The 23,724-nt window shown below is 37.7% G+C and overlaps 2 protein-coding genes across 2 annotated transcripts in view; one reads left to right on the top strand and one right to left on the bottom strand.

Moving 5' to 3' along the window:
- The window catches only part of LOC131076485 (uncharacterized), a 265,484-nt gene that overhangs the window by 213,918 nt on the left and 27,842 nt on the right, over window positions 1-23,724 (bottom strand). Inside the window, exons 2-3 of the mRNA XM_058013697.2 lie at window positions 10,539-11,178; window positions 7,165-7,256 (exon numbers count right to left, since the gene is read on the bottom strand). Of these exons, the coding sequence (XP_057869680.2) occupies window positions 7,165-7,256; window positions 10,539-11,145 (699 nt within the window). The 5' untranslated portion in view covers window positions 11,146-11,178. The remainder of the gene's footprint in view (window positions 1-7,164; window positions 7,257-10,538; window positions 11,179-23,724) is intronic.
- On the top strand, window positions 2,302-3,039 carry LOC131876350 (uncharacterized). Its single transcript, XM_059221480.1, has 2 exons — window positions 2,302-2,599; window positions 2,700-3,039. The coding sequence occupies exons 1-2, from the start codon at window positions 2,467-2,469 to the stop codon at window positions 2,873-2,875; spliced, it is 309 nt and encodes a 102-aa protein (XP_059077463.1). The 5' UTR covers window positions 2,302-2,466; the 3' UTR covers window positions 2,876-3,039.

Genomic DNA, 23,724 nt, shown 5'->3' with positions numbered 1-23,724 from the left:
TCAACAAGGCTTTAGGGAGCAGAGAAACGGGACTCGCCCAGACTCGGCGAGTCCAAGTCCGAGTCATGCTCGGCGAGTCCCAGGGGCTCGGACTCGGACTCGCCGAGTTGGCGAGTTTGGCCCAAACTTGCCAAACTCGGCGAGCCCTAAGCCTTGGACTTGGCCGGCGTAAGGCAAACAAAAAACACAAAAAAAAATTAATATGCAAAGTTTTTTGAAGTCCGTTTTTTTATGTTAATTGTCTTCTAGCCCTAAAAGTAACTTTCATTTCATTCACTTGCAAAAAAAGGAAGAGTAAAGTGAGTTGGGAAGAAAAACAAGGGTGCATAGAAGAAAAACCAGCAAGGAGGAAGCTCAAGTTTTCTTCAATTTGTCACATTGGAGCTGCATTGTGTTTCGATTTGGTGCATCAAGAGTTGGATAGGAAGACTTTTCAACTCGTTTCAAGCTTGTTGTAAGAGGTACGGTTGTTTTTTTGAAGATTAGTTTGTTTCTTATATGCAAAAATTCAATTTTGTATCCATTTATTTTGAAAGTTTTACATCTTCTTTCAAAATCTTTTGTATGTGTGTATGTAGCATGTAGTATGTAGTTGTAGTGTTGTACTATGTAGTGTTAATGCATGGTAGCTTATGCAAGATAAGATCTTCCTAACCTTCCTTGTTCTGTTATTTATCTACATGCTTCATGTCTGATTTATATTGCATATGATTATCGGATTGTACAAACATTGCTTATCATTATGCTATCGGGCTAACAACCCGATAGCATATTAATGTCAATTGTTAATTGGCATTAATATGCTATCGGGGTATTAACCCGATAGCATATTAAATGCTATAAGTTATTGGGTTAAATTCGCCGATACGTACTTGATATCAGGTGCATAAACATTGGCACCGATTCACATCTGTTATCGAGCTTAATTATATCGAGCATATTTGTTATCGGGGTTAATGAATACACCGCTTCATTTGGCATTAACATTGGTTAACAAATGCACCGGTTGGATTATATACATCGTGCACTTTGAATCATCGGTGTTTATATGAACCGATTCTTTATATTGATCAGTCATTATATTATGATATTACAATATGCTATTGGGGGTTTTTGAACTGATAATCAGCATTGTGTTAATGGTATAATTGTAAAGGCACCGATCAATGGGTGCATTGATCGGTCATGCCTAAAATGCATGACCGGTCAATACACCAATTGACCAGTTGCCTAAATGATATATATGCCAATTGAATTCATTTGGAGAAGACATAGAAAATATTAAATGATCTCTCTCCTTCAAACCTGCAGATAAAAATCAGAATTATTAGACATTGACATAATTCCTCATATCCATATATAGCATTCATAGTTCATAACTTGTTCTTTAATTGAAATTGAAATAACTTTACATGTAGGGTTTGTAAATTTCTTTTTTTTTAAAGTAGGGTTTGACAAACCCTACTTTATTTTTTTTGAATGTATGTAATATGTATTAATTTTATTTTGTATTTGTAATGTTTTATTGCAGCAAACTTCACTTTATTATTTCAATTTGCCTCAACTTCAAGTTTCACAAAACTATCCTAAAATGTCTACTTCAGCTTCTAGACCCCCCATTAGAAAGGACCCTGCTTGGAAATATCATGAGGATTTTCTAGGGCAAGGGAAGGGGCAAACAAAATGTATGTTTTGCAAAACAATATTCCATGGAGGTATATATAGGCTGAAATACCATATTGCTGGTGTGCGTGGACATGATGCCGAACCATGCCTAAAAGCAGTCCCTAAGGTCGTACGTGATTGTTATGTAATGGTTGAGGAGATTGAAAGAAAAAAGAAACAAAAGGAGGATCGAGTGGCCATTGGGAAAGAGACAGTTTTAGGAAGAGGGACACAGTTAGGTTGTGTTGGAGGCCCTTCTTCCTTACCTCTATATCGTCCCACTCAGTTTGCTACTGCTGGTGCTTCTGTTTCTGCTTCTGCTTCTATAAGTGGCAGTGCCACCGCCACTTCTCATGCTCCTACCACTAGTAGTTGTAGTGGGAATGTTACCATTGGACCTAGGATTCGTAAATCTAGGTTGGATTCCTTCTTTGTGCCTCGCACTACTCCTGGGTCCCAACCGTCGCTTGAGGGCATGGGTTGGAACAAGGAGGTCCATGATGCTGCTAAAATGGCAGTTGGTAGGTTTTGGAGCTACAGCTATATTCCATTCTTTGTAGCCAGGTGAATGTTTTACTAACTTTTATGTTTGATAACTTTGATTGTTTTAATTTTTATACTTAACTTATCTCATTGAATTTTTATACTTATCTCATTGAATTTTTATACTTAACTTATCTCATTGAGTTTCTTTGCGACAGGTCTCCTTATTGACAACAAATGGTTGATGCCATTACCATATGAAGGGCGGGGTTCAAAGCCCCTAGTGAGAGTGATTTGAGGGGACCCATTTTGTCTCAAATGGTGGATGATGTGAAAAAGGATTTAGATGAACAACGCCACATATGGAGCACTAAAGGTTGCACCATCATGACTGATGGTTGGACGGATAGGAGAAATAGAACTCTCCTTAATTTTCTTGTTTCTTCCGCAGGTGATTGATTAATTTTAGTTTCATATAGTCTTTAATTTTTTATTTTTTATCTAATGGTTTATTGAATGATCATTGACCTAGCTTTATTTTTTTATTTCAGGGGGCACCATTTTCATCAAGTCCATTGATGCCTCCGCCCATTGCAAGAATGCCACCTACCTATGTGAGCAGATAGAGGAGGTGATTGAAGATGTGGGTGAGGAGAACGTGGTACAGGTGGTGACCGACAATGCAGCAAATTATGTTGCTATGGGTAAACTTTTGATTACAAACTAATTTTGTTTGCAAATTAATTACTATCTTGTAGTTTGTACCTCCATTAATTACAATTTACAATGCAACAAATTATGTTGCTACAGGTAGACTATTGATGGAGAGGCACCCATCTATAGTTTGGACTCCATGTGCTGCTCATTGCATTGACCTCATGTTGGAGGATATTGGAAAAATCCCATGGGTCAAGATATGTGTAGAAAGGGCAAGAAATGTCTGCAAATTTGTATATAATCATTCATGGGTGTTGGCTCTTATGAGACAATACACAGAGCAGAAGGAGTTAGCTCGTCCAAGAATCACAAGATTTGCCACAAACTTCCTCACATTGCAGTCCATGCTTAGGTCTAAGTCTGCCTTGAGACGTATGATTGTTGGTGAGGAGTGGTCTTCCTCATCCTATGCTACCACCCCTGCAGGGATAGAGATGGCAGACTGCATTTTTGATGAGCAAGGCTTTTGGGTCCCTTGTGATGAGATAGTGAAGGTAATTTTTTTATAAATTCTACAATTTAACTTCATGTTTTATAACTTATTATATGTATTCTCTTATTTGCTCATTTTTCTAAATTACACAATATTTTCAATTTTGCAGTTTGTTAAGCCCTTGGTGGTTTTGTTGCGAGTTGCGGATGGAGATAAGCCCGCAATGGGCTATATATATGAGGGCATGGATAGGGCGAAGGAGGCCATCAGATTCATCTATGGAGCAGATGAGAGAAAGTATGGTCCCATTTGGGAGATCATTGATAGGAGATGGCATCATCAGCTTCATAGGCCCATCCATGCGGCAACCTATTATCTGAATCCGGCATTCCGTTTTATCCCTTCTTTCAAGGCTGATGTGTAGGTCCTTAATGGGCTATATGCAATCATGGAGAAGATGGGACCTGCTGGTACTTCTCAGATAGACCTTTTTCGAGAGCTACAGATTTTCTCAAATGCACAAGGGGAGACCTTCTCTCGTCCTGTCGCCAAAGACGGTAGGACAACTATGATGCCAGGTAAAAATAAATTGTTAGGCTTAATTTTAGTTTTATTCAATACTATATTGTAACTTGTTAAATGAGTTCATGAGTGAGACTGATTTTATTTATTTTTCTCATTTCAAACTCAAATCATTGGTGGAACTTTTTTGGCCCAGAGACACCAAATACTCAGAAGTTGGCCATTTGCATCTTGAGCCAACCATGCAGTGCATCAGGTTGTGAGCGCAATTGGAGTATGTTTGAGCACATACACTCCAAGAGGCGCAATAGATTATCTGTGGAGAAGATGAATGATCTAGTCTTTGTTCACTACAACCTCCGCCTGAGAATGAGAAAGAATGCAATAGTTGACATGTCTCCTATCATTCTAGATGAGGTTGATCTTGAAGCAGAGTGGGCCAATGAGAATCAGACAACTCCTGGGACTCCTACAGCTGTATTTAGTGATGATGACATTGATTGGATTGTCCAGGTAGATATAGAGGTTGAGGCTGTAGCCATGGCAGAGGAGGAGCAGAGAGCACGAGCAGAGACAGGAAATACTGAGACTCAGAGTGACACAGTTGTTCCTGATGTTGGTGAGCATGACACAGCTGTTCCTGATGTTGGTGAGCATGGCATGGTGTCACGGGGAGCGACTATGGCTGCTGAATCATCCAGGACCTACTTTAAACGCCTTCGTAGGGGGCCAGGGCGAGAGGGTTCAATTGCACGGCCCTCTGAGCCATAGGCTTGTACACTTGTAGTTGTATTTAGCATTTACTATTTACCTTTGGTATTTGTATGAAACATTTGATGATGATCATATGATGACATGGATTTTTTATTACATGAGTTTTGTAATATTGTATACATTTGACAATATTTATATATCTATGCTTGTTATTTTCTTCAGCTACAATTTGCATTTATGCTTATGTGATTGATGTATACTTGTGTATGTAATCAAATGAGCCGAGTTTGATGATGTTTTTGTGTCTTTAAGGTGTATTCAATAAAGGGTGTCTGAAACAAGTTTTAAATCTTTAAAAATCTCTAAATTTCTTGAGTTTTTCACTTTCCCGAGTCCAGCCAAGTATGGAGCCGAGTCTGATGCCGAGTCCCGAGTCCGAGTCCGAGCCGAGTCCGAGTCCCGTTTCTTTGTTAGGGAGCCCTACAACTATAAGAAAGTTTGAAGTTTGCAGAAGCGAATGTTTGACCAGTCAACAGAAGACTTTAAAGTAGCTCAAGTAGTTAAAGCGGGACAAGCAGGTCAAGCAGGTTAGCCATTTGGAATATAAAAAAATTGAAATATAATTATTGCTGTTGTAATGTCTGAGCATAATGTTTTATATCAGAAACACATGGTATTACACAAAATTTATCTGTTAATTATATTATGCAATAATATCAATGTTTGGAGATTAGAATTCAATGCTATGATGGTTATTTATGATGTTCCTGCAAAACAAGTTGAGAAATAAACACAGATCAGCTGAATGCCAACTGTTTGACAAAATGATTCTGCGCTAAAAATTGAAAAAAAAAATCACAAGTTGTTGAAAGATTTGATAGAGATTTTACAACACATTACATCAATTTTTGAAGTCCATTCTGGGTTATACCAATTACTATAGAAGGTTCATCAAAAAATTGCTCAAATGTTTTTTCACTTAGATATCCTAACTAGAAAGGGTGTACCATAAGGCATTCAAATCAAATTCAAAATTAAGATTTCAAACTCGCCATTCTAAGGGAAGGAAAAAACAGTCTGAGTTGCATCACATACTCAAGAGCATCAAGACATTCCAGATGATTCTTCGGTTAAAAGAGTCTTGACACTCTCCATACTGGAAAGCTGGCATCCAGTGACCGTTAGCAACTCCAGCAGTCCTTTCAACATTAAAGTATTGTCAATCTCATAGTAAAATGTATACTCCATCAAGGTCTTTTTCACAAAAAGAGTTAGGTAGCTCAACTTATCTAGGAATGCAACAATGCACAGGTTGTAACCCTGCAAGAATGCTAGTGCTGTTATGCAAAACCTGTCATTGACTATACAATGGAGCCAAACTACTTTTATGAGCGACTCTTAGCTACAGGAAGAGTCAATGCAGAATCTAACTCACAGATATCCCTTTTGACAGTCACACTAAGATGATTATTCATCATATGTAGCTCTCCACTGCCATCATTGTTAAAAACTCTCTAACATGGACAAGGGAGTCTAGCAGTACAAAGGCAACGAGAGTGACAACATCATGTCAGCCTCAAAACATCACCCAAGAAATCAATGCTGGCTCATCCCAAGGCTGCCTAGAACATTGTTGAGAATCTCAGGGGCAGCTACAATCACTGACCACCAATTATTTGCTATTCCAAACCCTACAAGCCATGAAATCGTTGCCTCAGCAGCAACTGATTCTCTGATCCCAAATGTTAGGGATGAATGTCACAATCGAGAAAAATGGGCGAGAGAATGCCTCCTTCCAAGAAATATTCTTCCTCCAACGAGTGTCTATGCTTAGATATATTCTGCCTCCAACTCAAGCTCTTCACCCAAGTCTTGAGACACTTTGACTGGGGCACTTCTCCAAGGTACTAGTTTGCCCCATACAGCTTCTATGGCCTCAAGCAATGAGCTTGTGGGAGCGCCTTGGACAAATATAGCTCTAGGAAAACAGCCAAACCAATCCAAAAAATCAACAATGCCAAAGGCAAGGAGAAGCACCTTCGTCAATCTGCCTCACCCTCTCCCTTGCAAAATGCCCACAACAGTTTTTGTTCTGATTCAGGTTATCTTATAGACTTCCGCTTGCTAGGCCATTGCTAATCTTATCTTGTAAGTTGTCATTTTCACTTTGTAGATGCAATATGTTATTAGGTATTCTAAATGACTGACTGCTATGCAGCAGTAGTATCTTCATTATACTTTAGCATGCTATTCGCTTGTCTAACTTGTTACCAATATTTGTCAATTTCTCAAAAGCCAAAACTTAGCTGTTCTGTAACACTTTATCAATACAATAAATATGTTTACCCAAAAGAATAGTCCTCTAAGATGTGTTATAAGATGAGAAAAGTTGATAGTATTCCATCTAAATTTGTTTATTCTTCTTTATAACATCAAAAGACCAAATGACATCCCATCAATATCCATTCTGTCTTTCAGTAAGTCATATTTTTAAACTGTTTCATCATTTCAAATGATTCAATTCTTTCATTACATAAAGATATTATCTAAAAAACTGCATTTTTTCTCAAGAAAGATAAGAAAAATACAATTGATAATAAAAGAAGAATCATATTCCAAAAACAACTAACCGGCTTCAATGATCTTGAGTTGTCATTGCTATTATGCCGATAAGTTCCCTGGGAGACTTTGCCCTCCCCTTTCTCCAGTTCATTCACCGTAGCTGTTCCAAACATGAAGAAATGCAACCAAAAAACCAAACTTTGTAAGAAAAAGAAAATAATGCAGTCCTGTGGGTGCTCTACAATTGTTAATAAGCTTCAAATGCTAGAGGACTTCTAAGCTCAAATCAAATATATAAACATCTTTCAGTAAATTTCTATGTTCATGAGTGCTAGAAAATGATAGCTATGGATTTTATTCTATACGAAAATGAACCAAAAAGGATAGATGGTCAAGAACTTATACTCCAGGAGCATAACAAAATTTACAACTGGGATGTCTAATTGAAAAGCGAATTTCAAGCAGCCAAGAATAACTATCAGTCTTTCACATGGACATATATCCAAAGATCCTCTTGAGTGCCACAGTTCACTTTGTGACCTCTACTAACCATCCAACTTGATTCAAGTCAGAGCCCACCATACAATTCAAGTGAGGAGCACATCACACTGACTCATTATAGTTTGAGGTTGTGACCTGGAGTCCCAGTCTGTTGGTCTGTTTCAAACGACAGAAAATGTATACTGAAGAGGAATCTGCTTTACTGTGCAATCAGTGGCTTGCATTCATCAATCTTTGTGGTCCAACCTTCAACAAATCGGAGGTGAGGTCAAATAGAGCTACATTATTGGACTTTCTACGTGGCATGGCTAGGATACTTATCATTCATCTTCTTTCATAGGTTGACAGTTCCTCTGCTGCAGAGAAGAATTGGTCCACATATAGCTTCATCTAATTAGTCAAGAGGAACAACCTTAGCTCTAGACGATTGAAGAAGTCAATGGCTGTACACAGTACTTTGCTACTACAAGATTGACAGACTCCTTAGTATCGTCAGACTCTAGCGTTATGTTGGGATGTTGAACCCGAAGATGCTATACAAATCGATGAGGAGGAGACACAGGAAAGATTGGTTGGGGTTCTGTTGCCTGAGGCAGCCTCTTATACTGGCAGTGACTTGGACTCGAGCTCCAATTTTGACAATGAAAGCATTTAAATTTTGTTAATTTGTTTGTCTATTCTCATGTGAAATCTCAATTAATGCAATGTATTAAGCTTCTACAATGTCTATGATGAATGCTTTATCAATGTCATGATATAAATATTTGAAATTTCTCTATATTTTTAAAATTTTCCCTTTTTTTAACACTAGTCCCATGTCGTTCCTAAAAAATGGCCCAAAAGTACCCCATACCAGAAACATATCCCTTGCTGTCCCCATCTCGAAAACTTGGGGGAACATAGGAAACAAATCAATACAATCAATGCAAAACTATATTAATTAAACAAAAACAGAGCTGGAAATCAACAGTGCTATAATCTAAAGTATTGAAATGGATAGAGCAGATAAGATGCCTCCTTGATTTGTTCATCAAAGAAGGTAGAAAGCTAGAGAAACTAGCAGAAAAGTTCTGGATTGGATTTCGGAACAAAAATGAAGGCAACCTAGGAAGTACGTAGGTTATATGAGAAACTATGACAGTTATTAAGAAGTTGCTATTGTGACCTCAAAAACCACATAGGCATCTAAACTAGAACAAACAAACAAAATCAAGATGATTACGTAGCCAACAATACAAACCACGCTACCAACCTGCAACATGCATAGGCATCCTTTTCTTTGATGCTTACGAAACTCTCTATGAATTTGCAACTTCTCATCACAGTCTTTGCAGTAGTTGTTGAATCTGGACTCACTAACCTGATGCTAAGATTTTAATAGCAAAAATTTATGACTTGGGAAAGAAAAATGGCTAGTTCTACATAGGAGACGACCTCAACAACAAATTGGAAAGCTAGGGATCCCTCCTAAGTGTGCAGATGTACTGGTGTTAGATGCAAAAGGTGTAGCATAAAAATCCTTTAAGGCTTAGTAGAGTGTTTTTGATGCTTTGCAATGGTATAAATAGGGGGATGGATTTTCGAAGATGCATGGATAAGAGGGCAAGGAAGGAATGCAAGGTTTTGGTTGTGGAAGAGTAGTCATGATGGCTACAACGGATTTTAAAGAGTGTTGGACCTGGAATCCCAAGAACAGCCAAAAAGGCAAAGAAGATTAAGTTGTAAAAATAATTAAGAGTTGTTCATACAGTATAGACTTCAAAATGAGACAAAAATGTATTTTTATAAGATTGCCCAAGAAAAGTATCCATTATAAACACATTAAAGCAATATTTTTTGGTTTTCCAACAATATTTGTACTTGAAACATCGAGAGACACTATTGCAATCAACTAGCAACCAAGGTAACACTGGTGTCCAAGTGACCCAGATTGCCAACAAGTTGGGAATAGGCAGGAAAAAAATAAAAAATTAAGGTTAGGTCAATATGTTGTCTTGATGAAGGATGTTAAGCTCAGAAACAGGCTAAACAAATCCCAAAAGGCCAAAACACATCTGAGAAAATGGACACTAAAATGAGTGCATGACATAGAGTGAAAACCACAAAGTATCTAATTAAAAATCTTCTTCACAAACATCATCTCCAACCCAAGAAAAGAAGTCCTTTGAGAAAACCTCAATCACTTAAGCTTCCTCATCAACATAAATGTACACACATCCAAATAAAGACAATTATTTCATAAGTTGCCCACCACATCCAGAACCTCAGATTTGAATAGGCTTCTTGGGGGCTGAACTTCTCAATTTTATTCACTACTCCTCACAAGTTGCCCACCCTAAGCAATCAGAATACCGTTATCATGAATCCACAGGACACTCAATCCTTTATCCACTTGACAGAAGTTGTTTGCTTTCCTCTGGTACTTGCTCTCTCGAACATGAAGAAGCTATATGATCTTGTGACCAACACCAACGTCATCTCAAAAAAGCTCGTTCATCCTCAAATGGTAAATGTTTCGGTGTGCAAAGGACCTTGCAACATTTTTGTACTACTTTTATTGGCTTTGTAACAGAAGTAGGGAAGCAGCCTTTGGGATAGTTGATAGTTGCTAGTTGCTACTATGTATATATTGGTAATCCACTAGTATCAACAAGAGAGCCTATGTATAGTTGATTAATGGTATGATGGACATAAGTCCATTGGTATGGCAATACATATATCATTTTTGAAGTAAGAAATAAACAAGAGGAATCAGTTATAGCAAATTCTGAGGAAAAAAAGCTGCAAAACAAAGGGGAAAAACGGTGAATCTGTGTCAGTAAAAAGGTACAGATAAGCTCAACATACACTGAATACAATTCAAAGCACATAATTCAGTATAACCAATGGAAAACAACTGTTAGCCTGTGTCACCAAAATGGTACAGGTAAGCACAACATACACTGATTAGATTTCAGACCACCTAATTCAGTATAACCAGTGTTCTGTGGTGGCTCCATACTTGATCCTTCAGTTGTCAACAATAATGATGGAACATCAAGAGGGCTTTGGTATTTGTCGGAAGACAAATGACCATTATCTGTAGCATGACCACTGCTCTCGAGAATTTCACTTTCATGTTTTAATTTTTTGTCAATCAAGCAGTCTGTCTTTGATGATATAACCAAATCATCGGGAAAGTCATTAGCATCTTTATCAGACAGTGGCACAGGGAAACTCCTTTCTTTCTCTGTTTTCTCCACTCTGTTACCTGAAATGGGATTTCTGCTACCTGCTCCTATGCAAAACTCTGTTGCTTGTGTCATTGATGCTGCCTGTTGAGTGCACAAATCAGTATATAATGCGGATACCATTTCTGATTCTTGGGTTGTGATCTCGGTAACAGAATTTATTCCATCTAAAACAATATTGTCTTCCTGCTCAAGGGTTTTAATTTTATCAGGTTCTCTAGCTGAAGCTGTGCAATTTGAAGTTTCAGAAAACGTTTCAGAAAATCCATCAGGCAGAGCATTCGCTTCGGGAAGCTGACTGGCAAGAGAATCTTCCATTGCCTGAAATGCACTTTACAGTGGCTCAGAGAACTGCAAAAACAAAAGTTCAACTAGGTTAGAACTGCAAAAACAAAAGTTCAACTAGGTTAACAGCAAAATCCTATGGAAAGCAGACAAAGGCAAACATGAGGAAACATGACAAACTGTCTAAAACTCTACACAGGATCTAGACTGTGTTCTATATTTTTGAGCCTTGACACATTCTTCACCTTATAGTGATTAGAATTTTTACCAACACCACACAAGACATGAAAATAACATGTTATATTACACTAAAATACCCTGGCATTATAAAAAGATAAAACAATCTCTAAACAATTATTTTTGGATAATACAAACTCTCAGAACAGGAAACTGAAAATAACTGCAAATTATTTCCAGCCTTAGTTTCTACAATATTTATGAATATAAAATTGAATTCAAATTGTTAATAATCAAAATCACTTCTGGGTCAAATAAAAAATATAATCCTATACTTATTCTTCTCTAATTGAAAAAACTTTTATGCAATTCTCTATTAAAATGTCTTCCCAATCACTTCCAGTATAAAATGAAACAGAAAAGAGTGTACATACATTAATTAATGCAAATACAGTGTGATTATAAAATAAGTCAATATACTTTTAAATTATAAATAAATGAAGGAATTACATAAGTAAAACAACCAAGCTCTTGCCTCTAACTTATTATTTCATTACACCTTGATCACTAAGTTATCATGAATAACTTTATACTTAAAAAGCAAAATTAAACATCAACTGTAAAACTGACTTGAACATAGCTAAATAACAGACTCCAAAAGAGGTAGGCTACTGGTGAGGTCAATGAGTTCAAACAACTGCTAGGATTATCTTCTTGTGGCCCATGTCCCTAATGAGTTAAGCAGCATGATAATGGTGTGAGTCCTAATTTTGGCAGCAAAACCCGTCATATCTGATTGCTTAGAAAAATAAATCAATGAAATTTTGCAAAAATGGTGCAGCTAATTTGGAACATGCTTCAATAGAAGCATGGTCTAAAAATGACTTCGATAAATGGCTTACATCAAAAAGAAATTATCAGAAAACATCCCTCCATCATGTGAATATAATAACATTAGTGGATGACTGGTACAACACTCAACACATCAAAACTTTTTGCATACATATAGATGTACTTCTAGCCTCAAACCTTGCTAGGAAGTGTTGTCTTGTCCTTGAGACATCAGGAGTAGAGAGCGACTAACCGAATTTCCATTTTTCCATTGAAAAGGCATACACCAGGATTGTATTTTGAAGTCGTGAAAAGGGGATCATTTCTCTCAACTCAATTCTGGGAATACAATACAAAACTACATTGAATGTCAAACACGTAGCATGCTAAGAAATTCAATGCCATGGCAATACATCAGTATCAGCCTCCTCATGACTAGCACTATCAAAAGTGCGCTGATTAGCATAATTTTTTCCATCAAGGTTCATTTTGGAGGGTAGTAATCAGCTCGAGCTTTATCTGAGAATCATAAGATATTCTGAAGTTGCAGAATTTATTGCACCACATGAAATTATATTTCATATCACATAGATTCACTTCTTTCCAAAGCCATACTTAGTCTCTTACAATTTTTCATTCTCCAAATTCTGGACACTTTCTTCATACAACTTGGCATTAAACTTCATCATACAACTGTGTGATATTAAGACATTGGGGTTCTGAAGACATTGGGGCTTTCAAAATAAAGCCCATCTAATATCCCACACTGGAATATTCTTGAATATTTGCATTTATCATAAACAATCATATACACTCTGATATTACTGCAATGTGTCTATCAAAATTCCTCAATAAACTTGCAAATTTCTCATGTAAGTTCAAGGACATTTCATCGAACGGTTAGGGAACATGGTACCTGTTAAATTTTAATGATCAGATTATATAGAGATAAATCAAATACAACTACACAAAATTTCAACTACACAAAATTTATCCTGGGAAAACCTTTCTCTTGAAGGTGAAAAACCCAGCAACAATATTTCTTATATCATTTATCAATTACAATATGTCTTTACAATGAGCTTGTATCGCTCCTAGCATCAAACAATTTATTGAACACTTTTGTTCAATGTATACAATCTGCTGTGAGCATACAACTGCTATAGATGTTTATTAGACTGCTGTAGATATATCACGAACTGCTGTAGATGAAGAATACGATCTGATTGATGATCAACACAAGTTGCCAAAGGAAATGGAATGCACCAATTTATATATCCAATCTCAACATGATCAAGCAACATGACTTTTACCAAAAGTCGGCCTTAACCAACACGTCTTATTCATTTAGACATCGGTTATATTATGATTAGCATGACTCTTCATAATCACGTCTTATGCCAAGGGTCACGACTTCCAAGGTGATCGGTGTATTTATTAATAAGTCCTTTTAATACAAATAGAGGAAATAATAAATCTGGCATATAAAATGTGTAAGGCCGATTCGGCCCTTCACACATTTGTAAATACGATCGGCCCTGAGAAGTCCGACCGAAGCTATACATCAACACTCCCTCTTAGCTAGGGAGGAATTCTTCTCGACATCTGAGTTACATAGTCATATCCATCATGGCTATTCCCAAAGATTGAGTATAAACAAATGCTAAGTCATGAAGTCTCTCACATGACATTCACCATGCCTACTTGTAGAGGGTGAATCCACCATACCTACTCGCAGAGGATGGAACAAGGGCTGGAACCTCAAACTTCTCTCACGGAGAAGAATGCACAACAAGGGTTGATACCTCAAACTTCTCTCACAGAGAAGAATGCATGACAAGGGCTTGCACCTCAAACTTCTCTCACAGAGAAGAATGCATTATAATACATATCAAGTAATTACTGATGCTGAGACTCCCTCTCAGCAAGAGCTTCATTTTCCACAATTCCAAGCTTGTCTCGAAAATGCACAAATTTCACTTTCGCAAGAGGCTTGGTGAAAATGTCAGCCGTCTGTTCCTCAGTACAAATGTATCTCAACTGAACAGCATTCCTTTGTACCATATCTCTAATATAGTGGTACAGAATCTCTACATGCTTCGTTCTGTCATGAAATACTGGATTGACTAAAAGCTTTACACAGCTTTGGTTATCACAATGTATGATGGTAGGCTCCAATGATTGACCAAACAATCCTGCAAGGAGCTTACGAAGCCACACTGCTTTGCAAGTTGCTACACATGCTGCAATGTATTCTACCTCTACAGTGCTTAGAGCTACTGAAGACTGCTTCCTACTACACCAGGAAATCATAGCAGATCCCAAACTGAAGCAACAACCAGAAGTGCTCTTTCGATTAGTAACACTCCCTGCCCAATCAAAATCAAAATATCCTTCAAGAATCAGGTCCATACTGGAAGAGTATTTCAAGCCATATCCAACTATGCCACGCAAGTATCTCAAGATATGCTTGACTGCAACTAGATTTATTTGTCTAGGTTTACTCATGAACTAGCTAAGAGCAATTACTGCATAACAAATATCTGGTCTAGTGTTAACTAGATACATCAGGGACCCAATCAATTACCTGTACATAGTAGGGTCCACAAGATCTGAACTAGTTGCAGCTTCTCTTAGTTTCTTCAAGTTAGTTTCCATTGGTGTGGACATAGGTTTACAATCTGTCATTCCAAATCTCTTCAGGATATCGATGGTGTATTTTCCTTGACTTAGGATAATCTCATTGGGCCTCTGCCACACTTCCAACCCTAGAAAGAAGTGCATGAGTCCTAAGTCCTTCATCTCGAATTTGGAAGTCAACTCCTTACATCTATCAATGAGATGATCTTCTCTGGTAACAAATAGGTCATCAACATAAAGTACCAAGATCAACATATCACCATTGAATACCTTGAAGTAAAGGTTTGGATCAGTATCATTCTTGCAAAAACCCAAACCCACTAAGTATTTGTCAATTTTTTCATACCAAGCCCGAGGAGCCTTTTTAAGACCATATAGGACTTTCTTCAATTTACACACATGAGACTCTTTCCCATGAATCACGAACCCCTCAGGTTGCTCAATGTAGACTTCTTCAATCACACCATTGAGAAAGGCAGTCTTCACATCCATCTGATGCAACTTCCATCCCTTAGCTGCCGCAATGGCAATGATGGTTCTAATGGAAGTATAGCGAGCAACAAGAGCAAATGTTTCTTCGTAGTCTATTCCCTCTTGTTGAGAGAAGCCAAGAGCCACAAATCTAGCCTTGTACTTTTCAATGCTACCATCAGCTGCATGTTTTATCTTGTACAACCACTTGGAAGATACAACAGACTTCCCTTTTGGTCTAGGCACAATATCCCACACATCGTTCTTGAGAATGGATTGATACTCCTCATCCATTGCATCTTTCCAAACTTGTTGTTTTGTGGCTTCCTCTACACTAGAAGGTTCAAACTCAGTAAAATTACACATTAATGCAACATAACCAAAAAATCTTTGTGGTCTTTTGCTTTCTCTGAATGTTCCTCTAGGAGCAGCAAACTCTTCTGCTTCCTGCATAGTGTTTCACGCCCAAAGAGGTCTCTTTCGAGTTCTAGGCCCATAAGTGGGATCCAAAGGTTCAATTGGGTCATTACTCATATCAGGTTTTGTAGTCTCCCTCTGAATCTCAGAAGCATGATCAGCATCTATGTCTTGAGGAGTCTCATCATCTATCTCCATGCATGAGCCCTTTGATTTCCTGAATGCAACATCTTCCTCAAATGTGACATCCCTGCTAACTTCTATCTGCTTCTGTCTAGGAATGTAAATACGGTAGGCTTTGGAGGTTTCACTGTAGCCTACAAATATTCCTCTCTTGCCAGAAGGCTCCAACTTGGTTCTCTTGTCCTTGGGAATATGAACATACACAAGACAACCAGATATTCTCAGGTGGCTAATATCAGGCTTGATACCTGAGAAGGCTTCTTCAGGAGTCATATTTTGTAATATCTGATGAGGACATCTATTCTGAACATACACTGTTGTTCTAGAGGCTTCTGCCCATGGAAAAATCTAAAGGTCTTGATCATGAATCATAGCTTTTGCATCTTCAACTATAGATCTGTTCTTCCTTTCAGCAACCCCATTTTGTTGAGGGTTGTAAGGAACACAGAACTCCCTCTTGATCCCTACCTCAATACAGAAATCACAAAAGCTACCCGAGGTGTATTCACCTCTATTATCAGACCTTAGAATTTTAATTTTCTTTCCAGAGATATTTTCTACAAGAGCTTTAAACTCTTTAAACCTACCTAGGATTTCATCAGACTCTTCAGACCTTAAGAAATAAATCCAAGTCTTCCTAGACTAGTCATCTATAAAAGTTACATAATACAAACATCCACTTAGGGATGGAATTGACATTAAACCACATAAATCTGAATGTACAAGATCTAGTATTTCTTTAGACCTACTTTCACTGCAATGAAAAGGACTTTTAATATTTTTACCCATAGCACAACCTTTACAAGTACCATCATTTACATGAATAAGTTTAGGAATACCTTTTACTATCTTCTCCAGTGATGGAAGAGCCCTAAAGTGGAGATGTCCAAGTCTTTTGTGCCAAAGTTTGCTAGAACTGGAAGAATCATGAATAAGAGTTTGAATTGGAAGAGTGGAGAGTTTGTATAAACTCTCATGTCGATTTCCGATCACACGAGCAGTCTTGATGCCGGATTTCTTAGGCCAAGCAAGAATTCTTCCTTCAGAAAATGCAATTTGATAGCCCTTATCCTCCAAGGTTGAAATAGGCACAAGGTTCCTCTTGATCCCTGGTACGAACAATACGTCACTTAGGTGTAGAGAAAAACCATTGGAGTTATCTTCAACCTCCTTCTGAGATGAGACTTCATTGGTGTTTGCTCCTTGATGATTAGGTCTTGTCAAACAATCCTTTGCAAAGTGACCAAACTTGTCACACCTAAAATACTGGATGCGAGAGAGATCTTTCTTCCTCTTCCTAGAATCAGGTGCAGAATCTGATTTGAAATCTCTATTCTTTTTGAAGTTGCCCTTCTTCCAATACTTTCGTTTCTTGGTAGATTGAGTGGCAAGAACATGTGTATCTTCATTTTGAGAACTCTTGACAATTTCTCTAGCAGTCAATCTTGATTCTTCTTGAATACAATCTGCACAGAGTCGATCAAACTTAGGTAATTTAGACCTTCCACTTATGCTTTGTATAAATGGCTCCCATGAATGAGGCAGACCATTCAAGGCTAGCATAACAAGATCTTTATCTATCACTTGATCTCCAATTGCGCTTAGTTGATCTCTTAATTCTGAAATTTTCATGAAGGAGGTGATGACTGAATCTCCTTTTGCCATCTTTACTTGGTGGAGTTATTGTCTCAAGGCAAGAGCCCTACTTACGTTGTTAATCTCATATAAACCCTCCAAGGTCTTGAACATATCTCTTGCAGTTGTCATCTTAGAGATGAGAGGCACCAAGTGATCCCTCACGGAGTCGATTAATATCTTCTTTGCTTTGATGGCATTTTTCTTGAATTGCAGTTTCTCCTAATGATCTTCAGGTTCGGATAAATCCTATTCCACTATGAATTGAAGAAGATCATTTTCTTCAAGTGCAATGAGCACTATAATCTTCCATGAGGTGAAGTTAGATGCACCTTCAAGCCTATCTTCGACTTTAAGACCGTTCACCATTTTCGAGACTTGAACATACTGCAAGATGGAGAAAGAGAGGAGAGAATGATTAGAAGTTGTATAGAATCTGATCACGATCTTCTTTCACCGTGGCTCTGATACCATGTTAAATTTTAATGATCAGATTATATAGAGATAAATCAAATACAACTACACAAAGTTTATCTTGGGAAAACCTTCCTCTTGAAGGTGAAAAACCCAGCAACGATATTTCTTATATCATTTATCAATTACAATATGTCTTTACAATGAACTTGTATCACTCCTAGCATCAAACAATTTATTGAAAACTTATGTTCAATGTATACAATCTGCTGTGAGCATACAACTGCTATAGATGTTTATTAGACTGCTGTAGATAAATGTCGAACTGCTGTAGATATATCACGAACTTCTGTAGATGAAGAATACGATCTGCTTGATGATCAACATGAGTTGCCAAAGGAGATGGAATGCACCAATTTATATATCCAATCTCAACATGATCAAGCAACATGACTTTTACCAAAAGTCGGCCTTAACCAACACATCTTATTCATTTAGACATCAGTTATATTATGATTAGCATGACTCTTCATAATCACGTCTTATGCCAAGGGTCACGACTTCCAAGGTGATCGGTGTATTTATTAATAAGTCATTTTAATACAAATAGCGGAAATAATAAGTCGGGCATATAAAATGTGTATGGCCGATTCAGCCCTTCAAACATTTGTAAATATGATCGGCCCTAAGAAGTCCGACCGAAGCTATACATCAACAGTACCAATCAAAAATTTATGATTTAGTGTCTAGGAAAAGCTAAAACTAACATTAACGATCATTGACATATTCACAAACAGTTGTCATTCATTGAGATTTCCATTAACATATTGCATTCATTGAATTTCACCAAGACATTTTAGCAAACAATGGTCGTACAAATGGCTGAAACGAACATTCAAATGTTCACGACTAAAACTAATAAATTTTGACCTCTTAACTAATATAGGAAATGCTGAAATAATATTTTTGAGTATAGTTATCAGCAACTACATGAAAATAGATTGGTAACCTTGACCAAACTTAATACATTAACAGCTTGAAACTGATTTTACACTCCAATCAGCAATAGTGGTCAAGTGCTCTACAACATTTTTAACCTTCTTATTCTTTCCAAAAGATAGCAACACAGTCAATGACCATTAGCAATCACCCTTTAATGTGGTGGCTAGCATTAAAGGTGTCAAAATCATTTCAAAGGTGGGTTGACTCTCTTTCAAAGTTCCCACACCCACTCCCATATCCGATGGCCAGCAAGGGATTAAAATGCTCACAATTTTCCTTCACTCCATACTACGTCCCTTTACAAATCAACACCCCCATTTAATGCAAATGTAACCATGAGAGGCCAAGAACATGGGCGGCTAGCTAGAAATACCTGGAATCATCTTCAAGGTAGTACAACCAGGAAAAAGCAAGTACTCCAAGGATTTATATAAAGCTTCAATGATTTGCAACTTCTAATTCTTGAAAAAAAATACCAAATTGGAAGAATAGTTCTCTTTTCAACACAAATCTTCAAATTCAAACATTCAGGTCCAATGTGAATCCTATGTGAGTCCATCTGTATTGGCTAGGGAAGATCTTTAACTCCCAAAACCAATCTTCACCTAAGGGATTTTATCCTAGGGTGGTAGAAATCTGGTCAACTCCACAACTAGGGTTTTAATAAAATACCAATTCCAAGAATGAATAAAATGAGTCTCCTCAACCTCCTTTCATAATCCCTTGTGGAACTTTCCAAAAATATATATTTAAAAATTATTCTTTAAATAATAATCCTTTTAGCTTCTTATAACTATATTATTTTCCTTTTTGCAACATTCTAGAAGCTATATATTATAATCTTTTAATAACTTTCTCAAAAAATATCATATTTAATATCTTTATAAAGTGCATGTCAATACCATAAGAGGTCTTGGTGACACAGTTGAAGACAAAATGATTGTGCAAAAAGTATTAAGGTCTCTTCCCTTGGTATTTGATGCTAACGTTTCCGCTATTGAAGAGATAAAAGATCTAGATAAACTTGCAATGGATGAATTGCATAGGATCCACACGGCATGTGAAATGAGGTCAAAAAAGGAGAAATCATCTATGTGAGAGGCAGCATTCAAAGCCACAAAAAAGATGAAAAATAAAGAGCCTATAGCTCCAATGACAAATCAGACAAAGAGAAAGCTCATTTTGTGTGGAAGCATAAGAAAGGATCTGCCAAGTATATAGGTGAGTTGCCTTTTAAATGTTATAATTGTGGGAAAGTAAGACATTTTGCTGCCAAATGTCCATATGAAAATAAAAGTATGAGGAAGAGCATTACATGAAGAAAGCTAGCAAGAATCATCAAAATAAAAGGGACTACAAATTCACTTTGAATGAAGGGCTCAAATTCATTGCTTTTTCTCCTTTGTTTTGCTTTATTTGATGCTCATCTTTCACTTGGGCCAATATACTAACTTGGACACTGTTGTCATTTTTATGACACCCTTGGTCCATCAGTGAGAACCGATCAGAGATATGTTCCATGGACTAGCACTACCCAAGTTGATCAAGGAAAGAACCAATGGAACCATGAAATATAAAGTGTCGTCTTGTTAGGAGGCGGAAGTTCTCAACCCCTTCTCCTTCCTTGAACTCGAAATCCCGGAATCCCAAGTTCTTCCCCCTTCCCTTTCCTTGAACTTGGAATCCCGGAATTCCAAGTTGTTCCCCCTTCTTTCCTTGAACTCGGAATCCCGAAAGCTTGGAATTCCAAGTTCTTCCCTCTTCTCTTTCTTTGAACTCGGAATCCTGGAATTCTAAGTTCTTCCCTTTCTCTTTCCTTGAACTTGGAATGCCAGAATTCCAAGTTCTTCCCTCTTCTCTTTCCTTGAACTCGGAATCCCAAAATTCCAAGTTCTTCCCCCTTCTCTTTCCTTGAACTTGGAATGCCAGAATTCCAAGTTCTTCCCTCTTCTCTTTCCTTGAACTCTTCCCCCTTCTCTTTCCTTGAACTCGAAATCCCGGAATTCCAAGTTCTCAACCCTTCTCTTTCCTTGAACACAAAATCCCGAAATTCCAAGTTCTTTCTCCTTCTCTTTCCTTGAACTCAAATCGCCAAGTTCTTTCTCATTCTCTTTCCTTAAACTCAGGATCCCGAAATTCTAAGTTCTTCCCCCTTCTCTTTCCTTGAACTCAGGATTCCTGGATTCCCGGAATTCCAAGTTCTCGCCCTTTCGCTTCCCCAGAATCCCGGAATTCTTGGGTTTCTGCCTTCCTTGTTTCTTGAGCCCTGGAACTCCAGAATCTCTGAATTCTAAGGTTTTGTCCCTTTTTTCCTCCAATTCTCGGAGTCCCCATTTCCTCTTCCTTTGCAACAAGACCCAACTTTTGACTTCCGACAACTTGCAACACTTCTAGATGGCGTGATCAACACTCAAGGCTCTTAATGTTCCACCAACTCCTGTAACTTGTCTACTTTCTTCCATGGAGCTACAAGGGCACATTAAATGATTTTTGCAAGATTGTCATTAAGTGGAGCACATGGCCATGCTTATTTATGGTTACTTAATGGCCTTCATGTCAGACCTACATGAGTTTGGCTTTGGAATGTCAGGCAATCCACCTTCTACAAGTACTTTTCTTCTTGGGGTTGCCTTGTCAAGGTATGGTGAGGTTGATTGCATGTACACCATGTCAGGTTTGTGCAATTCCCTACCTTCCTTGACTGACATTCCTCTGTGCATGCTAGAGTTAAGGGGGTTCCTCTCCTTGACCATTGGTCTCTTCTCTGCAACCAGTTTGTTATATATAGGTTGTTAAGTCTCATTGTAAAGGGTCCTGTTGTGACCTTTTCACACATCGCCCCATTGCTAACGGGGACCCCCTCTTTGCTAGCTTCTTGCGTCGTTAGGTTAGGGTTTTGGCTGCTTAGTGGGCAATTTTGCGTTTTCCATGCCAGAGTCTCAGAGTTTTGATCATGCCTAGTGCCGTCTAGGGTTTTTGAAGTGTTAGGATCAAGTTGCAAAAGATGATATTTTTAATGATCCTAAGTTTTGCTAAGTGTTTGAGCATTTGAACGTTAACGTGTTTTTAAACACGCGCATCAATGATTTTAAAGTGCTAAGATATTCACAGACCTTTTGGAGTTGTTTCTCGCTCCTAAGGTAATATTTAAATTGGTTTCGCACTTTATTCCAACATTTGCCTGGCGTTTTGCTCATATTTTTGGAAAATTAATCTGAGTCCAGTTAAATTTAAAGTCGCTAAGTGATTTTGAGTGGTTAAAATGTTAAAATCCTAAGGGAAATCCATATTCCAAGGGTTAAAGGGTCAAAATCCATGCTAGAGGTGATTTTCCCCTCACATTCCAGACTACCCAACCCATTCCCCCACTCAAAATCCATACTACACATGGGTTTCCCCTGGAATCCATACTGGCCACTAATTTCCCCCACTGTTTATCCACACCTGGAGCGATTTTCCCCTGGAGATGCTAAAATTTGGCTAAGTGTCAGGATTTATCCAGACACCCATCGAATTTCCCCTGGGAGTGCGGACTAGAGTGCAAGGATAATTCCATGCCTAGGTCGTTTTTCCACCAGGATTTTTGTGACAACTAAGTTAGGATTTTTGTCCGGATTTTTGTCCAGACAGGGATCGATTTTCCACTGGGAACATTATGAAAAGTTTTTGAGTCCGGATTTTTGTCCAGACTGAGGTCGAATTTCCACCAGGGAGGTATTTTTTCAAGTTAAGTGATTTTTGAGTGTGGATTTTTGTCCAAACACCCATCGAATTTCCCCTGGGGGGTGATTTTTGCAAAATGAGTGCATTTTTGTCTGGATTTTTGTCCAAACTCATATCGATTTTCCCCTGGAAGGTGATTTATGTGCATTTTGATGATTTTGAGCATGGATTTTTATCCAAGCATGGGTCGAATTTCCCCTATGGGGCAAATTTTGACACTTAAGCGATTTTTTAAGGGATTTTTTAATCCCAACCTATAGCGATTTTCCCCTAGAGGCTTTATTTTGGATTTAAATTGGAATACTTTAAATAAAAGCCCCATTTTGATTGCTTTTAAATAATTATTAAATGATTATTTAAAATTTAAAAGCAAATTTAATAACTTGCAATAATTATTAAATGTTTGAATCTTCTAGAAGCAAGTTAGGGTTTCACCAAGCAAGTATTTATACAAGTGTTTTTTATCCCACATTGCTTGTGTGGTGAAAGTTGGAGCTGAAAGCAAGTATATGAGAGGAACTTCAGCATTATTTTATTATTATTTCTGCCAGGTGTCTCCATGAGAGCGATTTTTTTTCAAGTTGGGAGAATTTTTTTTAGCAAGGCATTTTTGTGAAGTGTGGGATTGAAGATTTATTTTCCTCCTTTTTTTTCCAGCTTGCTGATTTATTCCTCTTGGCTGCCATTAAAGACCAGTTTCAGATTTTCGATTTTGCTAAGTTTGGCGATTTTTTCCAAATTTAGCATTTTTTGGTGAAAGTTGGCGAATTTGTGTTTGGAGGCCTTGGGCAATTTTTCCTCCACCATTGTTGCTTGTTGTTCAAACCTTCATTTCTGCAGATTGCTGCCATTGACAACAATTTTCAGAATTTTGAAATTTTCGATTTTTTGCTAAGGCAGGCAAATTTTTGTGTTTGGGGTTTTCAATCCCAACTTGGGCGATTTTTCCAGATTATTGCCATCCTCCATTATTGCAGATCAAGGCTATCCATTGGCATCAATTTTCAGATTTCCATTTTAGCCCTAAACTTGGTAAAATTTCGATTTTGCTTGGAGGCCACATTTTGGTGGATTTTTCATGCATGTTTGTTGGCTGTCATCATTTCCAGCCTGCTGATT

Source organism: Cryptomeria japonica, chromosome 5, assembly GCF_030272615.1.
Source record: "Cryptomeria japonica chromosome 5, Sugi_1.0, whole genome shotgun sequence".
NCBI classification, from domain to species: domain Eukaryota; kingdom Viridiplantae; phylum Streptophyta; class Pinopsida; order Cupressales; family Cupressaceae; genus Cryptomeria; species Cryptomeria japonica.
This window is presented reverse-complemented; position numbering and strand designations above follow the sequence as displayed.